Genomic DNA, 21,518 nt, shown 5'->3' with positions numbered 1-21,518 from the left:
TACTTTTTTCAGAGCACAGGTCATTTCCCTATCGGCGCTACCAACACCCGATAGCTGAACGCGACGCCAATCTCCTTTGCCCGGTCAGAGCACTGAGATTGTATACTGCGCGCTCCGCCGCTTTCAGACGCTCTGAGCAGATTTTTGTTTCGCTCGGAGGGCACACCAAAGGTCTCGCCGCTCGAAACAGACACTATCTAGATGGATAGTGGACGCTATTGCTGCTGCATACGGCGTCAAAGACCTGCCATGCCCGTTGGGCATTAGGGCTCACTCCACTAGAGGCATGGCATCCTCGTGGGCATGGTCCAGCGGGATTTCCATTCACGACATATGTGTGGCAGCGGGATGGACTTCCCTCCACCTTTGTCAGATTTTACAATATGGAAGTGCCCGCTCTGCAGGCAAAACTACTAGCGGTTTAATACGCTACAGCTTCCCTGGTGAGCTGCACTGATGGGTCACATTCCACACAGACCGGCACCGCCTCTGTCGTTCCCTTCCCACTATGTGCTTATGTATTACACAATCAATGACCCACATTCTTGCCGGCCAAATATTATTTCCCAACTCATAAGGGCTCCCCGGGTCCCCCTTAATTCCCTGGGGCTCATACAGTGGATGCTTGGCGCGACGCGCGTTGACAATGGGTTCCCGTAGCGTAAGCTAGCTTACGCATATACGAGAGAACCTCTCGTAAGAGAACGTATCGGTTACCTAACGTAACCTCGGTTCTCTCTAGATGAGGGAACGAGTATTGCGTAGCTGGCCGTGCTTCGCGCCACGCAGCGACTTTTCGCTTCAGTCAATGAAAACCAGGGTTCCAGCCTACGAACTACGCTTATATGCACTCTAGTCACGCCCATTTTGGCGGGCTTTGATGCAGTGAGCGCGCGGACGCCTCTCATTGGATGCGAGTTCGCCCAAGCTCGTCTATAGGCTGCAGCAGTTGCCGCAGAGCAACCTATGAGCTCGCTAGATAGCCCGCTCAAGGTCTGCAGCTGCCGCACTGCGTTGACAATGGATACAAAAATTAAGGATAATTTTTTGGCTTCAATATCTCAGAAAAGATGAATCTTTCCCGTAGCGTAAGCTAGCTTACGCAATACTCATTCCCTCATCTAGAGAGAACCGAGGTTACGTTAGGTAACCGATACGTTTATTTTACACATACAGACTGATTCTATGCAGTCAATCTGTTTTACTGTTAATGACACCTTTCTTTGCTTGCATGATTGCAGGATTTCAGTGTTTTTGGCCATGTTTAAGTGCAAAAACAGTGCCAAAAGTGTAAGCGCAAGAAAAGTCAGAAGAATACACACTAAATGTACTTTGTGTTAATACGCAATTACAGATTGACAACACCTGAATTACACTTGCATTACAGATTTGCTAATATTTTTTTTCTTAAGCTTGCAACTTGATTTACACCTTCACAAAACGTTCTGTGCGCATGCAGATTATTTGACACTTGCAAATTGATTTAAACTTTCACAAATCATGCAATTTTCACAAATGTTTCTATTACGCTTGTAACTTCATTTACGCTTTTACAATCATTCAGGCTCTATTTTACCTTCATACATTTTGGAGACTCATCTATTCCGCATAAGTCAATTTGCGCAAATTAAGTGCATGTTTGGTGTTCTCAAAACACTCGAGGAAACATTCCTGTATGGAAAATATACAAAGAGTATAATTCACTTTCATATTCTTATTTATTTATTTATTTTGGCTTAAAAAGTATAACGTACACTCAACTTTTCACAGCAACCTTTAAATTCCGTTTTTGTATGTGTGGAATAACATTAATTTATCAAATTTCACAGTGACGTCGTATTAACAGGAAGTAGCAAATCTTTCGTCGAAACAAACAAATGAGGGGAAGATGAGTCGCATCTATCACAACACAGCGTTAATAAACAAACCAGTGCATAATGAGAAACTGTCCTTCGCTTGGGATCCTTTAGTTTACCAGAGGTAATATTTTAAAATATTTCCCTGATTTCTGCGCTGTCCTGTCAAATGCACAGCCATGTTTCCACACCCTTACAAATAATTACCATTTTAACCATAGTTTCCAAATAGTTAGAAAAAAAATTTGTATAACTGTAAGACCACAATTAATTAATATGGGATCTGCTTCAAACAATGAGAGAACTTAAGCTTCTGTTATTTAAAATGTCTTGTTTTGTGACAGTGTTAAAGGTGCAGTTTTATTGCACTTATAATCACTGAAGTAACTGTGGTATTTTGGTTGAAATCTATTGTTACCATGGTTCGTGTGTTGTAAGGACTGTACTATAAGTTCTAGAGATTTACGCGTACCATTTTCTCTTACCAGTGGCCATGGTGTCATTTTAGAGGGGACAGTTGTGGATGTGTCACGCCACATAATAACAGATGTAAACAACAGAAAGGTGACGTTCATTACACTACAGTAATCATGCTCATCATTGTTTCATCTCCTCCCCAGCAATGCATCCCAAGGCTCATCCATCCATCCAATTACCTTGCATTTTTTGCAATATCACTTGAGTCTGTTATAATTTTGTCAGTGATGTGATGCAAAACATTTTGTCCAGATCTATTAAATTATTTAAAAAAACGCACAATTAGTTTTTCTTGAGTTCAAAAATTTGATATTTTTTTCGGGCACTTAAAATAAAATAAATATAATGTTGTATAAACATCCAGAGACTGTTATGCACTGTATATATATGAGCATGTGTAGTGCAGAAAAAATTTGAAAGTTAAGTTATTGTTTAAAAAAATATAAGCAGTGTAAATCATTAATAATTGAAAAAACTTTGTTCACCAAATAAGTCATGTGGTGTAACCAACATGTAAGTAGAGATTGTTTTATGTTGACAAAAACCGAGAGGACCCCTTTTGACATAGTGGGAAGTTTGTTCAGGTCATGTGGTATAACTATGAGAAAACCTCGATATTCTTGACTCAAAAATTCATGTTCAATTCATTCATATTTGTAAATAAAATAAAACAAATAAATAAATAATTACCTTGAAAAAGTTAGATTTCTTTTTTAATTAATATATTGTGTCCACTCTCATGTGTTCAAGGTGCAAGGAAAGTACTTAAATATCTTTTACTTGGTAGTTACTCCACATAACATTTTTAAGTCATTTATTTTTTTAGAAAATGCTATAAATGTTATAAAAAAATTATAAAAGGGAATGGGAGGCAAAGATTACATTTCTACAAACTTGAAACTTGTTTTAAACCACATTAAAATAATTGTATCATCTCAGACAATCTTATTTGTCGATGTGCCATATTCCTAAATTCTGTTTTTGTTTTTATTGCAGGAGCGCTATAATATTTTGTACATTAAACCCAACCGAATCCATCGCAGAAAATTTGATTCTAAAGGAAATGAGATTGAACCTAATTTCAGTGAAACTAGGAAGGTCAACACAGGTTATCTCATGTCATCCTTCAGTGAGTACTCTTACTGAGAATTTAGTTTGTGACCATTAATTTGATCAGATTTTAGAACATTGTCAGTTTTAATATGGCAAGATGTTTTTATCTGTTTCTTTGACCTGTTTCAACAGCTTTCAGTTTTACCATGCAATAACTATTCAACATTTTTCAATATATTTTTCCTGTGCATAGCAGCAGAATATTATGAACTATAAACACAACTTGTTTTTTTATATTTTTATTTTCATGGGTATATTACATGTTTATTATTAATATTTGAAACATTTCAATTAAAAGCAGTGTATGATTAATGTCTGTGTTATCATTCCATTTCCCACTTTTCTGTATTACTAAATGCATTTTTGGCCTTTTCTATATAAAATATGTATCATAATAACACTGGCCATGTATATCATTTTACAATAAGTCTCAAAGATTGAGTTGTTGCTAATTGCAAGAGGCTTGATACATTTCCTAAAGTGTAATTTTGTGTGTCAAACTTGCAGAAGTGGAGGCAAAGGGTGAAACAGATTTTCTCGATGAGCACCAACTGAGTGACATTGTGAATAAGGACGATCTGCTTAAAGTGACGGAAAAACATTACCCTAGTCAGACCTTTGCTTTCTGGATCACAGAGGCAGAGATGGACAGAACTGAGTTAGAGACTGTTCAAGAAATCCGTCTAAAAACTAAAGGAGATGGGCCCTTTATTTGTGAGTACTGTGTCCACACAACTTAAAAATAGTGTTAAATTGGTTTATCATCAAGGTGGATATATATGCTGTTCTGTCTGTTTGTGTTTGCCTAGTTTCCTTCGCCAAACTGGACAGTGGTACAGTGACAAAGTGCAACTTTGCTGGGGATGAGAATGCAGGAGCATCTTGGACAGACAAAATAATGGCAAACAAAGCAGATCGGGAGAGTACAGGGAAGAGTACAGGCCAAGGAGAGGGAGCAGATGATGACGAATGGGTACATTTCTCTTCTCTCAAGACTTAATGTGTTTTGCACCGAACATTTATGTGTTTAAGATGTGTAATCTTGAGCCGTTTACCATTGCCTCAAAAAAATTCTTATTATTCAGTCATCAAGAGGTTTAGGAAAAAGTCAAATATTCATGATCCAATAGTGTTTATTGGATGCACTTCCATTGTGCAAAACTGTAACATATATTATGTTGCATGGGATCTTTTCTATCAAGCAGTCATATCACCCTGTAGCTCAAGTGCCCACTGAAGCTAAGTAGGGTTGAGCCTGGTCAGAACCTGGATGGGAGACCTCTTGGGGAAAATGAAGGTTGCTGCTGGAAGAGGTATTAGGAATTTCAGAAGGGGTGCTCACCCTGCAGTCTGCATGTGTCCTAATGCTCCAGTATAGTGACTGGAACACTTCTGTAAAAAGGCACCGTCCTTCAGATGAGATGTTAAAATGAGGTCCTGACTCTCTGTGGTCATTAAAAATCCCAGGACAATTCTTGTAATGAGTAGGGGTGTAACTTCAGTGTCCTGGCCAAATTCCCCCTATTGGTTCTTCTCAATCATGGCCTCCTAATAATCCCCATGCATTATTTGGCTCTATAACTCTACTCTCTCCTCTCCACCAATAGCTAGTGTGTGGCAAGCGTACTGGTGCACTATGGCTGCCATCGCATCATCCAGGTGGATGCTGCATATTGATGGTGATTGAGGAGAGTCCCCTGTTCACTGTGTAAAGCGCTTTGAGTGTAGTGTCAGAAAAGTGCTATATAAATGTAACGTTCATTCATTCATTTCCTTTCAGGATGACTGAATGGCACCCTTGAGGTTCCAGGAGTGGCTATCACAGTGCCTTAATCATCTTTCCCACAAATGTATGATCATCAAGAAACAAGGTCTCACAGTTATTATTCAGATGTAATCAATTAAAAATTACAATTAATATTCATTTAAACTTGTATTTTTTATAGTTATTTACCAGATCATAATATTTCTGAGTTATTACTGTATCAACACTTTTATGTGTAAAAATAACAAATAACTATTGTGTAAAAACACAGCACTTTATTTAATTGTTAAATGTTTGATAAAACATATTTGTCTCCTGGAAGCACTCCATCACAACCTTTGACAAACAGTTTTCAGTTTCATCAATATCACTGTAATCAACTAAGTTATGACTATGATTTAATAAAAATATATATATATATATATATATATATATATTTCAAAATACTTGCATAATCATTTATAATTTTTTTTCCAATAAAATAAAAACATTATAGATGTTTATAATTTTAAATCATACTGCACTTTGTTATTTGCTGTCCTAGATGTGATTTTATCAGCTTAAACAATACTGAGTTAGTAATAGAAGCCTATACGAAACTAAATCATATTTAAAGATATAAATTAAGCTGTCCTAAAGGACTACTAAACAAATTCATTACACCCTTTTGTCTGTTATTCACAGTAGATTATGGTAACTACTCTACATGTAACACAGGGAACGTGTTATGTAGCCATTTCAAAATTGCTTTTTCTTCACCTCAAAGTCCTCTTTTGATAAAAACCATCACTGTGCCACAGGATAGAGTTTCCATCATTTTGGAATGCCTTTACATCCATGCCTTTACACCGCTCCGCTGTGTATTCTCCAACAACTCAATGATACTAGATCTCTTCACGGAACCAGTCCAAAACAGCCTGCTTGTTTTCTGTCACCCACATAATATTGGCCTCTGTCCTTTCAATGACCTGCTCCAATGCTCGAGTTGCAAACGTCTGATCATTGTTTTCCTGTTCCCGCAGTAACTGTCTCAGCTGTGTAGAGATAATTTTGAAAGTTTGTGTAAGATCACTGGTGGAAACATGTCAGTACTGTTTAAGATTGAACAGAATCATTCAGATATCAACTATTAAATTGTATCATTCCTCTACAAATAAATGAAGGAGTGGACAAAGGCACCTGTTCAAGTTCAAAGGCTGTTGAGAATCTCTTTGTCACGCCATCTAACAGACTAACTAAGGACATGGTGCCAGCTCCATTCCTGCCAAAAAGAGATGATTGTTAGTCACAGGAGTATAGAGGGGTGTATAATTATGATTTCCTGGCAACTGAGTGATAAAATCTGTGAGACAATTAGGACTATCATTCATTTATAGCTGAGATACAGCCTTTGGACCCCACATTGCTGCTGATCTTTGATACCGTTATGCAACTTGGGTGTTATAATTTGCATGATATGGTGTGGTAATTCCCATGCCTTATGTGAAAGATAATTCTAATGCAACATCTTAATAATACACAAATTTGGGACTAGGATGTTTACAAATAGTCTTTTTTGTTTAAGATGTGTTAGGGGAGATGCCAGTGACAAGCTCGGTTGTCTACCAACTCAGAAAGGAATAAAATAATTAGCCTGATCTGATGAAAATTACTTGACTGTGGCGACATGAGTTTATCGTGGCAGCTCCAAGGTGAAATGTCCACTGTGTGGCACTTAAAGAAAGTTTAATTTCTTCCAAACAGAGGAGGTTTACAAGGTTAATGATCTATCAAGTTTGAATTCAGCAAAACCTACCTACCTACCTACCCTAAAACTTAAACCTAAACCCAGGGCTGTTTCTGATCATTTTGGCACCTTAGGCGAGATCGCTAATTGTCGCATGGAGGGAGCTATCTCATCCCATCTGTCAATTGTCCAGTCTGCATTGGCATGCCCCTCCGCCCACCCCCAACCCCAGCTGGTGGCGCCCTATGCAACAGCCCATGATTAGAAACGGCCCTGCCTAAACCTAACAGACAGGGTCATAAAAAGCAAATGTGACATGAATGTGACGAGGAGGAGGGCGTGGCAGGGCCATGATGATGCTCAGCCGGCACCGAATCCGCTGATCAGCTGGAGAGTGAGGTAAAAGGGAGCCAGAGATGCCAGTTGGAGAGAAAGAGAGAGACGCATGTGGTCGCATTGCATGTGTCTGTTTGTCTTCTGTTTTATGTTGATGTAAGTTGAGTTTTGCATTAAAACTTTATATTGACTGTTCAGCAAGTTCCCAACTCCTCCTTGCCCGTCCTTTAACTGTTACAATAAAGAATGCAATTGAGGAGAAAAATTTTTTTTTGTCATTTTGTGGTGCTTTCTATGACATCAAGGCTTGTGTGTCGACTCGGGTGCTCTTCCGGGTGGACTTAAACGTCAGTTGAGCTACAACGCAATTTTTTTTTCGCACGCTAACGAAGCTTGAAAATGTAGTCAATTATGTAATCAAATCTTAAATGCGCTAGAGTAAAAGTGTTTATATTTCATAGATATGATTGTTTGAGGAACGGGCCAGTGACAAGCTTGGATGTCTACTAACTTGGAAATAAAGCAAATAATTAGCCTGATCTGATGAAAATGATGTGACTGTGGTGACAAGAATTTATCGCGGAAGTTCCAAGGTGAAATGTGCACTGTGTGGCACTTAAATCATTTTTTTGATCTATTGAGTTTTAAATCAGAAAAACCTTCCTCCCTACCCTATACCTTTAAACCTAAACCTAACAGACAGGGTCATAAAAAGCAAATGTGACATGAACATTTTATTTGCAATTTTATTGCACGTGGATCCAAGATTGTGAATGTAGTTTATTTTGTCAAGCAAACTTTAAAATGTATTGATATACAAGTTATGTGCTATAGTAAAATGTTTAAATGGAATAAGATGGAATTGTTTGAGGAACAGGGCAAAAAAGGAGTTTATGAACATTGTGTTAAAGAGAATAAAAGTTGTTGTTGTAGCGCCTCTAGTGTTTATTTTACCTGGAAAATATCGCAATGCATACAACAAACCACATGTAAATCTTTTTTTTTAAATGTAGGTATAGTAACGTGATTCTGTGAGACCAGGTTGCAATTAATTTACAATTCATTTCACGCGAAAGACACCAGAACACCCTTACGTTTGCAGAATTAATTGGCATATAGAATCATTATTAGAACTCAGATGTGATTATCTTTGATTTTCTTAGGTGTCCTGTTTTCATTTAACAGTGCTTCAAATAATTCATAATTATTTAAATTTTAACCTACTCTTGTGTGAGGGAGGACCAATGACCGCGAACAAAATCCCAGGCTAGAGGCTGCCCGACAACATTTTTGGCAACGTGGTTTATGGTAGAGACAAGATCCATCTTTCTTATCTTTGTAGGGTCAAGAGTGTACTGAAGGTATCTGTGGGATTGTAAATAAAAAAGATTTGGTATGATGTAAACATAGTGACAACTGAAATGAAAAAAGTCTCACACGTCAGACCTGACCTGTTAAGTAACCAGATTTCTTTGGTACATGATAGGGCATATCTCAATTTGTCTTTCTCGGAAGCGAGTGTCGCACTTTGGTACTCTTCCCACACAAATTCCCAATCATCTTCATCACCTGCAGCTATTGCACTGCAATAGATGGATGCCTTCAAATTTGGATGAATCCAACATTCACTGTAAATATATGGCAGTACAACACAGTAAGTTGCATCCAGAAGAAACCAGTACAGTTACCATCATTCTATTTTATCTTAAAACCGTGACTCACCTATCTGTACAATTATTATTTTCTTTTTTATGATCTTCGAACAGTTTTGAAGCATTTTTGATGCATTCAGGAAGGCCATTGCTGCAGGCCATTGAAATAGAATTTACTTGGTTATACCTGAGAAAAGAATAACAAAATGATTGTTAAATGTCCAACAAAAATTAGAAAAGGACAATAAAAATGATGCTTACTGGTCATTGAGGCTCTCAGGAATGCTTCCATTCATTGTGATGTCAAAGTAATCATATAGCGGTTTGACTTGCTTGCGTATGTATTTCTAGATAGAATTTTACAGTAAATATTGGGAGTGTGCATTATTTCACTGTGTTTTACCAGAAAATGAAACATGTTTCCTCATGTACACATAACTTACTGTCATCGGACCATAGACCTCAGAACGATCAAACATATGGATGAAATAGTCCAGGTTTCTCATTGCAGACTCCCATGGAATATACTCAGTTTCATTTATCAGATACTTGGTTAAACTTAGTGCAATAGTGACATTGAGGCGATCAGCCCTTTAAAAGAAGTAGAAAAAAACGTATAATCTACAGCAACAAATCACAAAGGGCACATATATTGAGAAATTTAATTATGTACCTACTAGCTGAATGAAAAAATTTACCTTGCAAGATTAAAAGCATCATCGATGAGCTGTCCTCTGTTGATGACTGGAATCACCTAAAAAGAGGTGAAATGTAAATTGTAACTTTCTTCAAAACACTGCTTTTAGTAATTTTAGTCTTTAAAGGAATATTCTGAGTTTAATATACAGTAAGTTGAGCTCAATCAACAGCATTTGTGATGTAATATTGATTACCACAAACATTTATTTAGACTTCTCCATCCTTTTCATTAAAAAAGCAAATAACATTGCAGTGCGTCACTTACAATGGAAGTAAATGGGGCTAATTTTTGTGAAGAAATGTGAAGCTTATAATTTTATAAAAGCACTAGCATTAATTCTTCTGTTAAAACTAATGTATTATTTGAGCTGTAAAGAGACACTGTGAAAACAGAAATATTATAGTAATTATTTTTCAATTAGATGATGGGTTCAAAGTTAAAACACTTGAACAATGTAAGCTAAGCAGATCACATAAATATTCTGGGGCTTTGCATTCGAATAACACACACAAAAAAAAAAACATTTAATTGTAAGGTGATTAAACTGGATTTTCTTATAAAATGGAAATACTTACATGATGATTACGTTCAAGTTGGCTAAGAAGTTTGTACCAGTTTGTTTCATCGTAGTTCACACGGAAAAAGCCAGTGCAGTTAATGTTAGCCAGAAGCCATGTCTCATCATCAATTACATATTCTGGCTTTCTAACTATGAAAGAATGCAGGGATGTGCTAAAGGGTTACTCACAACAAACAACAATTGTAGATAGTTTTTTTGTTCGTTTTTTGTTATGCATCTTTTTATTTTTTTTAATTTTAGGATTTAAACATTTTAAGTTTTTCCGTTCCTTACCTGGACCGTTTTCTTTCATTATATACCCGTCCACATTCACAAGATCATTAGACTTAACAGATCTGATTGGAACCTGCCATGTAATGCTGTTAAAAAAACAAAAATACCAAAAATTGCTAAACATATTTTGGACTAATAATTTTACATTTAGTTTATCTGAGTTTAACCTGCTTACTGTACAAACGCAAAAAAAAAAAAAACTATTACAAACATTCACAATTTTATAACTATAAATTTAGTGACATAAGCTTTGAAACTTCTGAAAAATGAAGCATACTTTGATAGGTATCTGTGTGTTTCATCATTAAAGGGACATGTTAAAGTTTTTTTTAATATCATTCAGTTCAAGCTAAATGACTTAAAATTTCAGATCTTCATTGGTTTGGGTGGGTATGGTCACGGTGACAAATAACAGGGTTGATATTTAGTGGGTAAAATTAGCCACTACATGATTTTTGAAAGATATCCTGTTAACATATTTGTAAACTTATAGAGATGATTTTCATTTTATTAACATAAATTACAGTAATTTTCTCTATTGACCACATAACATCACAAAATATTTTGCTGAATGGCTGATGTCCACCTTCAAAGTGTGACATAATTTCATAACCTACAATAGATTAAAGATCACAGTATTATGACATAACTGTGTAGAAAATCAAATCAAGGGACAAAATAAACCCCTTTCACTATCAGTGTTAAAATTATAAATGCTATTGAGAGATTGTAATACTAATCACTTAATTGCATGGAAACAAATACAGAAATTTGATTAAGATGTTTAAGATGCAGTTCTGGGGACACTCTAGTGCAATAAATGAAAATGATTTCAGTTATTTAAAATGAGATTTCTAGGCTAACAGCACTGTGTAACATTACAAATAGTCTTTATTCTTTTTAACAAGACTAATGCAAGCCTAAATGCCACAAACACTACTGAAAATAAATTTGAGGAGGATTGAATTGTATGTGAAGTGTAATTTGCCTCTTGGAACTCACCCATGGCCATTTGTTTGCTTAAGGAGAAACTGTTCTTGGGAGATATCCCCAGTCTCTGTAATAATGGTTATTACTGGGTATCCCTTTTCTAATATCCATGTCCTCATAAATTCATCCACATCTTTCTTCGTCTCCTGATCAGTGTGGGAAATATTTGTAATCACCCTCTCATAACATTTCAACTTATTACAAATGAAGACTTAAGCAGAATATACAGTATATGTTCTCTATTTACCTCTTCAAAGCATTCCCAAAGGTCTGTGTACTTTGTGTTCATGTATTGGAACTTCTTGAGATATCTCTAAAAATATATACATTTAGCAATCAGAAAAACGAAACCTGACCATTCTACAAAACCTTACTTTAAACATAAATAATGTGATTTGGGGGAAAACACAAAAGTAAACAATTTGAATATACCGGTGCCTCTCTTCAATAAAATGGCAGTGGTTAGTGATTCTGATTTAATCTGACATTTTATATGTAAAAAAGAGAGACTGGGATGTTCTTCCAATTTTTTCTACAATATAAATAAATTCATATGGGTTGGAATGACATGAGGGAGAGTAAATTATGACAGAATTTTTATTTTTGGTTGAAATATTCCTTGAATTCATAATGGAAGTAAAAGTATTTTATTTCAGTCTATATTGTTTGTTCATGTTAACTATTGCATTAACTAATGTTTACTACCTTATTGTAAAGTGTCATAAAAATTGATGTGTGCGTGCATATGATTAATTTAATTTTGCCTTACCTTAATCCCTTTCATAAAATCATCCTCTCCTATGTATGTAGACAGCATTCTCAACACAGCAGCACCCTAGATGATATAGAGCACATATAATCGTTCAGTGAACATTTTGTATACAGTATGAAGCGTGTTAGTACTGGCTGTCAAAAAGATAAACTGAGAAGTCATGTGAACCTTGCTAGATGTGACATCATCAAAAAGTTCTATGATGTCAGAGTAAGTTTCAATATCGCTTTCAGGTAAACTGAGAGGATGGGAAGCATTCAATGAATCCACTTGAAAGGCAGTCTGGATTTCTCTGAGAACAATTAGATCTTTCTGAAAGCATAAATGAATGATACATCATAAGGAAGTTCTTGCTTACAAGGGCACATGTGATCTAGACTCAAAACTCAAGATGTGAGGTTATTAGAATTGAAGTTATTGCACAAAGATAGATGAAAGTGATTATAATCTATACAAAAAACTATTGAATTAACCTGGGTGCATTGTTAAAATCAATGTGCTAAAATTTAAACAATGACATACTATGTCCCAGCCAACAGCTTCTGCCCCAATGTACGACATATATGTTGCAAATCCTTTATTCAGCCACAGGTCATTCCACCAGCTCATTGTGACAAGGTTTCCAAACCACTGAAATGAAGTGCAGGGAAGAAATTTGATGGCAATTTAGACCCAATAACTTAACATTACATAACATATGTAATTAATATATATGTGATAACATAACATTTGAATAAGTTTACCTGATGTGCTATATTACGAGCAATCGCAGTGGCCACCAATTCTTTATCAAAGTTAGATGACGTATCTTTGTCATAGAGCAGAGCTGCCTCCCGATATGAAATTAAACCCCAATTTTCCATGGCTTCTGTACTGAAGTCTGGCACAGCAATCTGATCTGAAATACAACAGATTTTGGTCATGATCCTCCATATCTTACATTTTAAATTGGAAGTAAAAATAAATATTATGTCATCATATCATCACCCTAATGTTGTTCCAAACCCATGTCATTTTCTCTTGTCTGTGAAACACAAAAGTAGATGTTAGGCAGAATGTTAGTCTCAGTCACCATTCGCTTTCATTGTACTGTATCTTTTGTCCATATAAAGAAAGTGAATGGTGACTGAGGCTAACATTGGGCTTTACATTTCATTTTGTGTTCCACAGAAAGAAAAAGAAAAGAAAGTCATACAGGGTTGGAACAATATGTGAGTAAGCTCTCTTCATTTTTGGGTGAACTATCCATTTAAGTTTTATTTCCTTTCAGTGCAATGGTAAGGATCTCTGTTTGATTTGACTGTGGCTGCACCTGAAAGCTGCAAAATGCTGCAGTTCGGAGGCTGTTCACTGAGGTATGATGAAAATAAGATGCCTTTAAAAATGTTCTTTGACCAGTTTTCATAGGTACCTTCATACAAAACCACTGATGGTTAAGTCATGAACTGACTAGGCAGCAAGGCAACTGCTTTACCATAGGATGCAGCTTGTACCAGTCTGTGTAAGTCTTACTATTGACAATTAGACTTTTAGTTTCTCAGCTAAACAGAAAGGATTTACAATGTGTTCTCATTTCCAATTGATGAGAGTGTTCTTTCTTAATATATGGTAATATATTTCATCCAAATAAAGTATCAACACAACCATAGAAAAACAATCTTATTTGTGCTTTTCATTTTACTTACATAATTGTTCCAATGGGTAGTTCAATTCAAATGTGTTCTCATATTTCTGTAGAATTTTCCATGCTATGTCTGATGCGTACTCAGCATGGCCAGCATCAACAGCATCAAGTCGAGCATATGTCTAGAAAACACATAAAGAAAAGATGAGAATGACTTAGGAAACACACCTTTATATTAATCAAACAACTCCAATAATGCATATTGTATGTAATAATTATGTTGAAAAAAGTGAATAAATAAGAATTTTTAAGGGAATTTTATTTGGGAAAGTTCACCCCTCATGTTGCTCCAAACCGATGACTTTCTTCTTCATGGGGAAATTTTGAAGAATGTTGAAGCTGCTCTTTGCTTTATACAAAGATATTGAATGGAGACTGAGGTTAACATTCTGCCTAACATCTACTTTAGCGTTCAACAAAATATAGAAAATCATGTGGGTTCGGAACAACATAAGGGTGAGTAAATTATGACAAATTCTTCATTTTTGGTGAACTATCCCTTTAAGTAAAAATGAAAGGAACATACTGGTATTTTCTCTGTAGTTTCCCCTTTAGTTTTAAAGTTAGATACAGAGAAAGCCAATAGATAAGTTGACATGACTGGGGTCGGCTCAAATGTAGTAACAATCCATTCATCTCCAACTATTGTCCCATGATCTGATGATGAAGCAAAAATAGAAAATATGCATTGAACATGTTCAATGTGAAACACATGTTTCCGTGCCTTTTTTTTTTGCAGTTTAAAATTTTTTATACTAAAGCTTACATTTCTTAACAATTCACAGCCCTATGCGAAACAAAAAAGGAAATATTCTCCAACTGCAGATAACAAACCACTTAAAGTCTGTTTCTACATTTATGTAAATTTTTTAAACTACTATTTGCAGTTGTGATATTTATTGTAGCCAGAGAGAGGAGGATTAATATCTACACATGAAATGTGATAAATCATCATTCTGTACATTGAGAGTTTGACTTTTTTAATTTGTAATGATCCTCACCTTCTATGCCGTTAGATCGGGCATAGGTGTTCTCTCTGTGGATAATGGTTATATTAAACACGGCTTTCAGAGCTGGCTCATCAAAGCAAGGAAAAACTTTCCTGGCATTTGTGGGTTGCATCTGGCTGGCGGCAAGAAATCTGTTTGTGGTGTTCAAAAAAATTGCAAGACATTTTTTATATGTAATTATTAGAAAAACATTCCAAAGCAATTTTGTGTATGAAACAACAGCAAATGCACACGGCAGGGATGTCTTCCTTGGGGAAGGTGTACTACAAAATGAAACACAAAAATCTCAGGAGACTTATAAAACAATAAATACTTCTCAGGATTGAACATAAAACCTTTCCCGAACAAAAGATTGTGAAAAGAAAGTTTAGAGTTGTTTGTGGGAGCAAATGTATCTTAGACTTATACATTCTGGTATCTTAGACTTATACATTTACACATGCAAATTTGTTCAGTTATTTATGTGTGTTTTGTTTTTCTGCTGAACCCTATAACATAGTTGAAAAGCAACATTGGAAAGAATGGGCTCAAATGTGTGTATATATATATATATATATATATATATATACATAGAGCAATCATTAATCTTGGTTAAAGTTTGAAAGACATTAACAGTAGCCAAGAATAATGAATTCTGTGAATGTACAGTTCATTGTTAGATCATGTTAACAACTGTGTTAATTAATGTTAGCATATACAACCTTATTGTAAAGTGTTCCCCAACAATTCTTTCCCCTGATATCATTGAGAATACTGAATACATTCTTTCTTTACCTCTCTTCATTTTCATTCTCTGTGTACCGGCTCAGATAAAACCCAGACATATCATCACGAAGTTCTCCTTCAAATGAAGTGAACAGATTATAGTTGGTCCCATTTGTTAGCACATCGTTGAGTTGAATCTCAAGAAAATTACTTTCATTGTTATGTACTTTATAACTCCTCACTGATAAATTCTGGTTAGAATCAGAACTTGTCACTTGTACATCTGTCACATTTAGGTCCCGAACATGAAGGAAGATGCTCTTGGAGATTTTCAGGCACTTCAACCTAACAGTTGAATTTCCCTTGAATAAGAGGGATTGTTCTGTAACGTTTTCAGGCAGCTTGTCATAAAAATATGGCTGGAGAAATACATTGTAGCTCTCCGGAATAAAATTGTCAGAAAGTCTTTGAGACGGTGGAGGTCCTGATGGAATTGCCGTTCCAGGAATTGGAGATGGTGGAGGCACTGGAGGATTTCTTGCTATTTGAATTTGGAAAAACACAAGCATCAACACCACACCACAAACACAAGAGACCGTGAGGATCCCAGTGGTAGCAGCCAGGGACTTGGAGATCAACACTCCTTTGGCCATGTCTGATTCTTCTGTCTGAGAAACCTCAACGAATGAAGTGAGCAAAAAGACCTTGCTATCCCTTTGTAGACTCTGTACCCTCTCACAGACCTTGATAATAAATGTGTTGCTTAAGACATCATGCACTAATGCCACGCCTAAGACCACATCTCAAGATTACACATTAACTAGCGTGGATGAGCCAGAAGCAAACAAATATTTTATCACATGAACCGTGTCCCATTGCTCTGTCCCCTACATCTGGAAATATCTTAATCACTAATAATATGATTAAAGAGATGTGCAGTTTGAATGTAAATTCACTTAATCACTGGAATCAAAGGGAGTATTTGCATGAGTCCATCCTATGTTTTGCCAGAGACCTTCAGACCAGCATGAGATATTCAGATGCTTAGACGTGAAACATTTCCAAAGTTCTTTGATGACTCACTGAATTTTGTTTTACTTCATTGAGCTGCTTGTCATATTAAGTCAGTATGTCTTCAAGTGAAGTTCGGCACATAATTTTTTTTTATATTCCCTCATCCCAACCTTCTCCTCCTTTTAGTGAACATTTAAAACTTCTTGAAAGAAAAAAATCCATGCTGTTCTGAATAATATTATGATATAACCTGTAGAATACGTCTATTTTATAAAGCAATAATCAAGAGGTACAAAAATACAAACACTGAGCTTGTTGTGTTATATGGAACTTAAGATTTTACAATCAAAGCAACATACAAATGAGGTAAACAATAATATAAGTCATTCATCCTAAGGAGGAAGTAACTTGCTCAAAAAAGTACAGGCAAAAACAGAAACTCTTTTGGGGATGTATAATCAGCAATGCCAGTTATCTTTATTGTCATTGAACAGTAAACATTTATTTAAACGTTCCTTAAATGTTTACAAATATTACATACTTCTTATCCTCGAAAAAGTTAATGGTATAGAAAATGTAAGCTTAATCTATCCAAGATTGGCTTCTTATTGGTTTTTACCTGTCATGGTTGTTTTCAACTGACAGAAATAAAATAACAAACATTTTATGAAACCTATTCTTCAGTTCTGGATTAAGAAAGGCTTTAAGCAACTAGACTAGAACGCAAACTATCTGCTTAGGCAAATATATTATTACTCAGTCCGTTACCTTAAATGATTCATGTCAGCATAAAATAATTTAGATATAATTTACAAGTAACAGTGACATTAACACTGTGACAGAACATTGAAAGACATAATGGGCAATTTGTCCACACTACAAATATATGGCCATAAGTTTTACTTTAATAAATGAATAAATCATATCAATTTATTCCAGCAGTTCCAATTCCAGTCAGTACACAGAATTATTTCATCACAGCACCACTGCTGAAAACAGAAAACTTAATAGTATTAAGGACTGGCATGAAAGGAACAGATCAGTTGAGGAAGGAAAGAGTATTGTGACCTCCTGTGGACAAGCAAGGGGTACTGCACACATTTCATCCATTGGGTAATATTGTTCACAATTAAATGCAACTGCAGATCATCACAAGTTTCTTTTATCCACATTAAATTAATTATATGACTTGGTCTATTAGTTATTACAGCTAAAGGCAATATTAACATTTCATAAATTGAAATACAATCTTGATGACAATTTATTGAAGGCACACTGTCTTTAAAGTCCACTTTTTAAAATATTCTATTAAAGGAATATTCCGGGTTCAATACAAGTTAAGCTCAATCGACAGCATTTGTGGCACAATGTTGATTACCACAAAAAACATATCACTCGGTTTCTTTAAAAAAGCAAAAATTGGAATTCCAGTGAGACACTTAAAATGGAATTGAATGGGCCAAATTTTGGAGGGTTTAAATTCAGAAATTTGAAACTTAAAAGCACTTACATTAATTCTTCTGTTAAAACTCATGTATTACTTGAGATGTAAAGTTGTTTGAATCATAATTTTTTAAGTAATTTTAGGGGTTGTTGACTTTACATCGCCAATTTCGCCATCGAAATTGCAAAATTGGTTATAACTTTACACAGAAATGGTTAATAAGCGATTTATAACACTAAAATCATGTTAACAAACATATTTTTTTACATCTTGTGGCTATTCTTTTGAAATAGTGAGTACTTTAAAGTAACAGATTGGCCCTCATTTATTTCCATTGAAAGTGCCTCAGTTTTGTGGAGGGGAGGAACCAGTCAAAATACTTTTTTGTGGTAATCAATATTATGCCACAAATGCTGTTGATTGAGATTAACTTTCATTGAACCCAGAATATTCTTTTAATGCTTGGCACACAATGCTGCACATTTCAATGTTGGCTTATTTATTGGTCTCAACATTTCATTTGAAGTACTGACAAGGTTTTACTCTCAATACTTTTGAAGGCTTTAAACTAAAAGACTGTTATGCCTTTAATTAAAACATTTAAGAGATTTTCTTCAAAGATGGATAAAATAACAATGCAACGCAATACATATTCTCACCTGTGTGAATATCCTTAAAATACTCAATCATTAGGCTTAATACAAATAAAACCCTTCTACTTAAATTCCAGTTTGAAAGAAAAACAGATTAAAAATAAGGTTTGACTGCTGCAAAATTGTCTGAAAAATAAAATTTTGAGCACAGCCTGAAATATAGAAAGGAAAATGATCAAATATAAGAAATGCTTTAGGAAAAAAAAAAAAAAATCTACTGGTTGATTATTCCTACTTAAATGCAAAAGGACTCAAATGATGTAAGGAATAAGAGTTCTTGTCAATGTGATCAACACATGCTTGCTGCAATCCGCTTTATCCTCCCCAGAGCTGGCTTCTTTTGCACAATAAAATAATTTTCCAGAATTGAACTAAGCTCCTTAAAACGCACACAAGTCTGTAAGGCCTTCTGTTTGGAAAATCTCTTCATTTAAACCATAATAGCACTACACAAGCCAAAACTGTAACATAGTTTTCTTTTTAGGCATAATTTTTAAAGGTTAAAAAAAAAAAAAATGTAATTTTTAAATGTAATTAAATTACCCCGGTGTTGCTGGCAAGGGGAAGCTAGTGCATAATTAGATTCCAGCTCTAAGTATTTTTAATTAGAAAAGATGCTCATGGTTATCTGATATTTCTGAATTTCTTCATGTCAACCCTGCAGTCAGGATGAGGCTGTCTCTTAAGACCATAAAATGTTTCAAGACTTGGTTTCACCAGAGCCAGCTGTCTAAATGCTGAAGGCAGTAACAAGACTGCTGGAGGATTGAGGTCAGCTCTCTGTAACTTTGCTCTTTCCAGTTGGGAAGAAGTCTTTCATTGTTAAGGGCCTGTAGATTGGGTGTCCCATCACGTAAGACTTGATACAGACAAGGCCATCGGCTCTGTATCCGGAGTCTGGTTCGGCGGTCCAGAGTTATGCCCCGTACAATCTTCTTTGCCCGCAGCTCTCTCAGTACTGGGAGGTTGAGGCAGGAGAAGACCAGACCACGACTGGGTGACACATCCAAGAACTCAAGAGAAAGGGATTCAAGGGTGTATGAGATGCCCATGTTCCGCAGTGGCACAAGAACATGGAGAGTGAGGGATTTAAGATTAGGCAGCGATTTAGTCAGTGACTGTAAAGTGTTTGGGCTGACACCTTTAAAAACCCAAAAGTACTTCAGTTCTAAAATACGGAGGTGTTGAAATTGGGTAATCAACGCAACTGATGTTTCAGACCAGTCGAAGTGCAGACGCATTTTGGCTATCCTGGGACAGCTGTGGACAAGTTTGGAAAGAAGAATCTGGAAGTTATTGACTTGGTCCATCTTGGTAATGTTGTCTTGATGAGAACTAGAACTGGTGTGGACACAGAGGTCTAGGGGCTCCAGTAGAGTGAATGTCCAATTTAAATCTAAATGACAGAGATCTCGGCAATGGATATTCTCCAGCAGGTGTGAAAGTAGCTCTCCCCATTTATTGCACTGGTCCCCCAAATCAAAACTTGCCTTAAGTGTAAGCAAACTGGCCCCACGAGATATAAGATGATGAGTGTAATGGTGTACCCAAGATTTCCAGCGCTCAAACTCTCTGTTGGAAACAAGCTGACCTTCCTGGCCGAGGTGAAAAACACCACGGCGAGAATAGTCTGCAACTCTCCAGAGTTTTCCAGAGCGTGCTAAGCAACTCCAGCTTACACACACCAGTGCACAGTTGCACTTGTCCACCTCACTAAGGAAAGAGAGCACATAGAGCTGACATTCCACAGGTAGTGAATTAAAGGGCAAGTAAACTTCATCAACTTTAACTCTTCTACGTGTACCAATGGGAACAAGGGCTCTCTTCCTTTGAGGCATGTTGGCCTATGATTTTTGGTTAAATCTTTTTCAAGATCATCCTTTTTTTCCCTCTCTGAATGAGACATTTGACTGCACCTTACAGAAAAGAAAACAATATTTACAATCTACAGCAAAAGACAATGGCACAAAAGTGAATATGAAAACACAATCTGACATCTAGTTCATTCAAACTAAAACAACACTCACATAACATTTAGCTAATGATGTGTCTTACCTTTAGCATACTAGCAGATGTCAAGTTAATATAAATCATACAGGTAATTCTGTGCATTGCGGTTCACAGTAGCTTGGGGTAGAAATAATGCGTGATTCAAAAACCAGCAAGCTTATTAGACATACAGTAAGCTCGTCATAGCGGCCTGAAACATAACGACAGCCATAATATTTGTTTTTATATGTTTGCTCGCTACTAATGTAGCTCAAACTATAACGGCAGTCTGACTGAGCTCCTAATTTAAAAGAGCGTTTTAATTCATTAGAATTAGTCAGCACTCTGCTAACTACGCGGCTAAGCTGTGCTAAGAATCCATGAGAGAGGCTGTTGTTTTTCTTGCTGATGACATCATCAATGTGCGTGCAACAGCCTGGAGTGTTTACACCTGATCCGAGAACAGTTTTGTGGACGTTCGCCTTTTAGTTCAAACTGAATTTAGATTGAAAGCGCTGATCGGAAGAAAGTCTTTCGATATCTGCTATCCTGTTTTCTGTAACAATAGTTTAAGCAATTTTTTTAACACATTCCTGATTCCTCCATCGCTGCTAGTCTTGTATTTAACAAATATCTGACAGATTAGCAGAGATACACACACACACACACACACACACACACACACACACACACACACACACGGTCAAATTTGTTTAAACACTTACTCATTCTTTATTATATATTATTCTTTTTTTTTTCTTCACATTTTAGAATGATAG

The 21,518-nt window shown here is 35.9% G+C and overlaps 3 protein-coding genes across 3 annotated transcripts; 1 reads left to right on the top strand and 2 right to left on the bottom strand.

The window, feature by feature from the left end:
* Nucleotides 1–1,814: 1,814 nt before the first annotated feature.
* Nucleotides 1,815–5,655, top strand: LOC127661920 (arpin-like). Its single transcript, XM_052152879.1, has 6 exons — nt 1,815–1,980; nt 2,345–2,420; nt 3,330–3,462; nt 3,954–4,160; nt 4,256–4,419; nt 5,227–5,655. Exons 1-6 carry the CDS (start codon nt 1,889–1,891, stop codon nt 5,233–5,235), a joined length of 681 nt encoding a protein of 226 aa, XP_052008839.1. The 5' UTR covers nt 1,815–1,888; the 3' UTR covers nt 5,236–5,655.
* A 137-nt stretch (nt 5,656–5,792) lies between these two features.
* LOC127661919 (aminopeptidase N-like) lies at nt 5,793–16,367 on the bottom strand. The gene is made up of 20 exons (XM_052152878.1): nt 15,709–16,367; nt 14,926–15,065; nt 14,451–14,581; nt 13,926–14,046; nt 12,984–13,138; nt 12,763–12,870; nt 12,409–12,552; nt 12,238–12,303; nt 11,716–11,781; nt 11,481–11,614; nt 10,479–10,564; nt 10,201–10,334; nt 9,624–9,679; nt 9,369–9,516; nt 9,187–9,272; nt 8,996–9,112; nt 8,725–8,901; nt 8,498–8,638; nt 6,391–6,472; nt 5,793–6,245 (listed from the first exon to the last, which is right to left on the bottom strand). The coding sequence occupies exons 1-20, from the start codon at nt 16,290–16,292 to the stop codon at nt 6,096–6,098; spliced, it is 2,826 nt and encodes a 941-aa protein (XP_052008838.1). The 5' UTR covers nt 16,293–16,367; the 3' UTR covers nt 5,793–6,095.
* A 737-nt stretch (nt 16,368–17,104) lies between these two features.
* Nucleotides 17,105–21,134, bottom strand: LOC127661752 (uncharacterized). The gene is made up of 2 exons (XM_052152611.1): nt 20,806–21,134; nt 17,105–20,666 (listed from the first exon to the last, which is right to left on the bottom strand). Exon 2 carries the CDS (start codon nt 20,586–20,588, stop codon nt 19,464–19,466), a length of 1,125 nt encoding a protein of 374 aa, XP_052008571.1. The 5' UTR covers nt 20,589–20,666; nt 20,806–21,134; the 3' UTR covers nt 17,105–19,463.
* Nucleotides 21,135–21,518: the final 384 nt, after the last annotated feature.

This window comes from Xyrauchen texanus, chromosome 21, assembly GCF_025860055.1.
Source record: "Xyrauchen texanus isolate HMW12.3.18 chromosome 21, RBS_HiC_50CHRs, whole genome shotgun sequence".
NCBI lineage: Eukaryota > Metazoa > Chordata > Actinopteri > Cypriniformes > Catostomidae > Xyrauchen > Xyrauchen texanus.
Note: the sequence above shows the minus strand (reverse complement) of the source record. Positions and strands in the feature narration are given on the sequence as shown.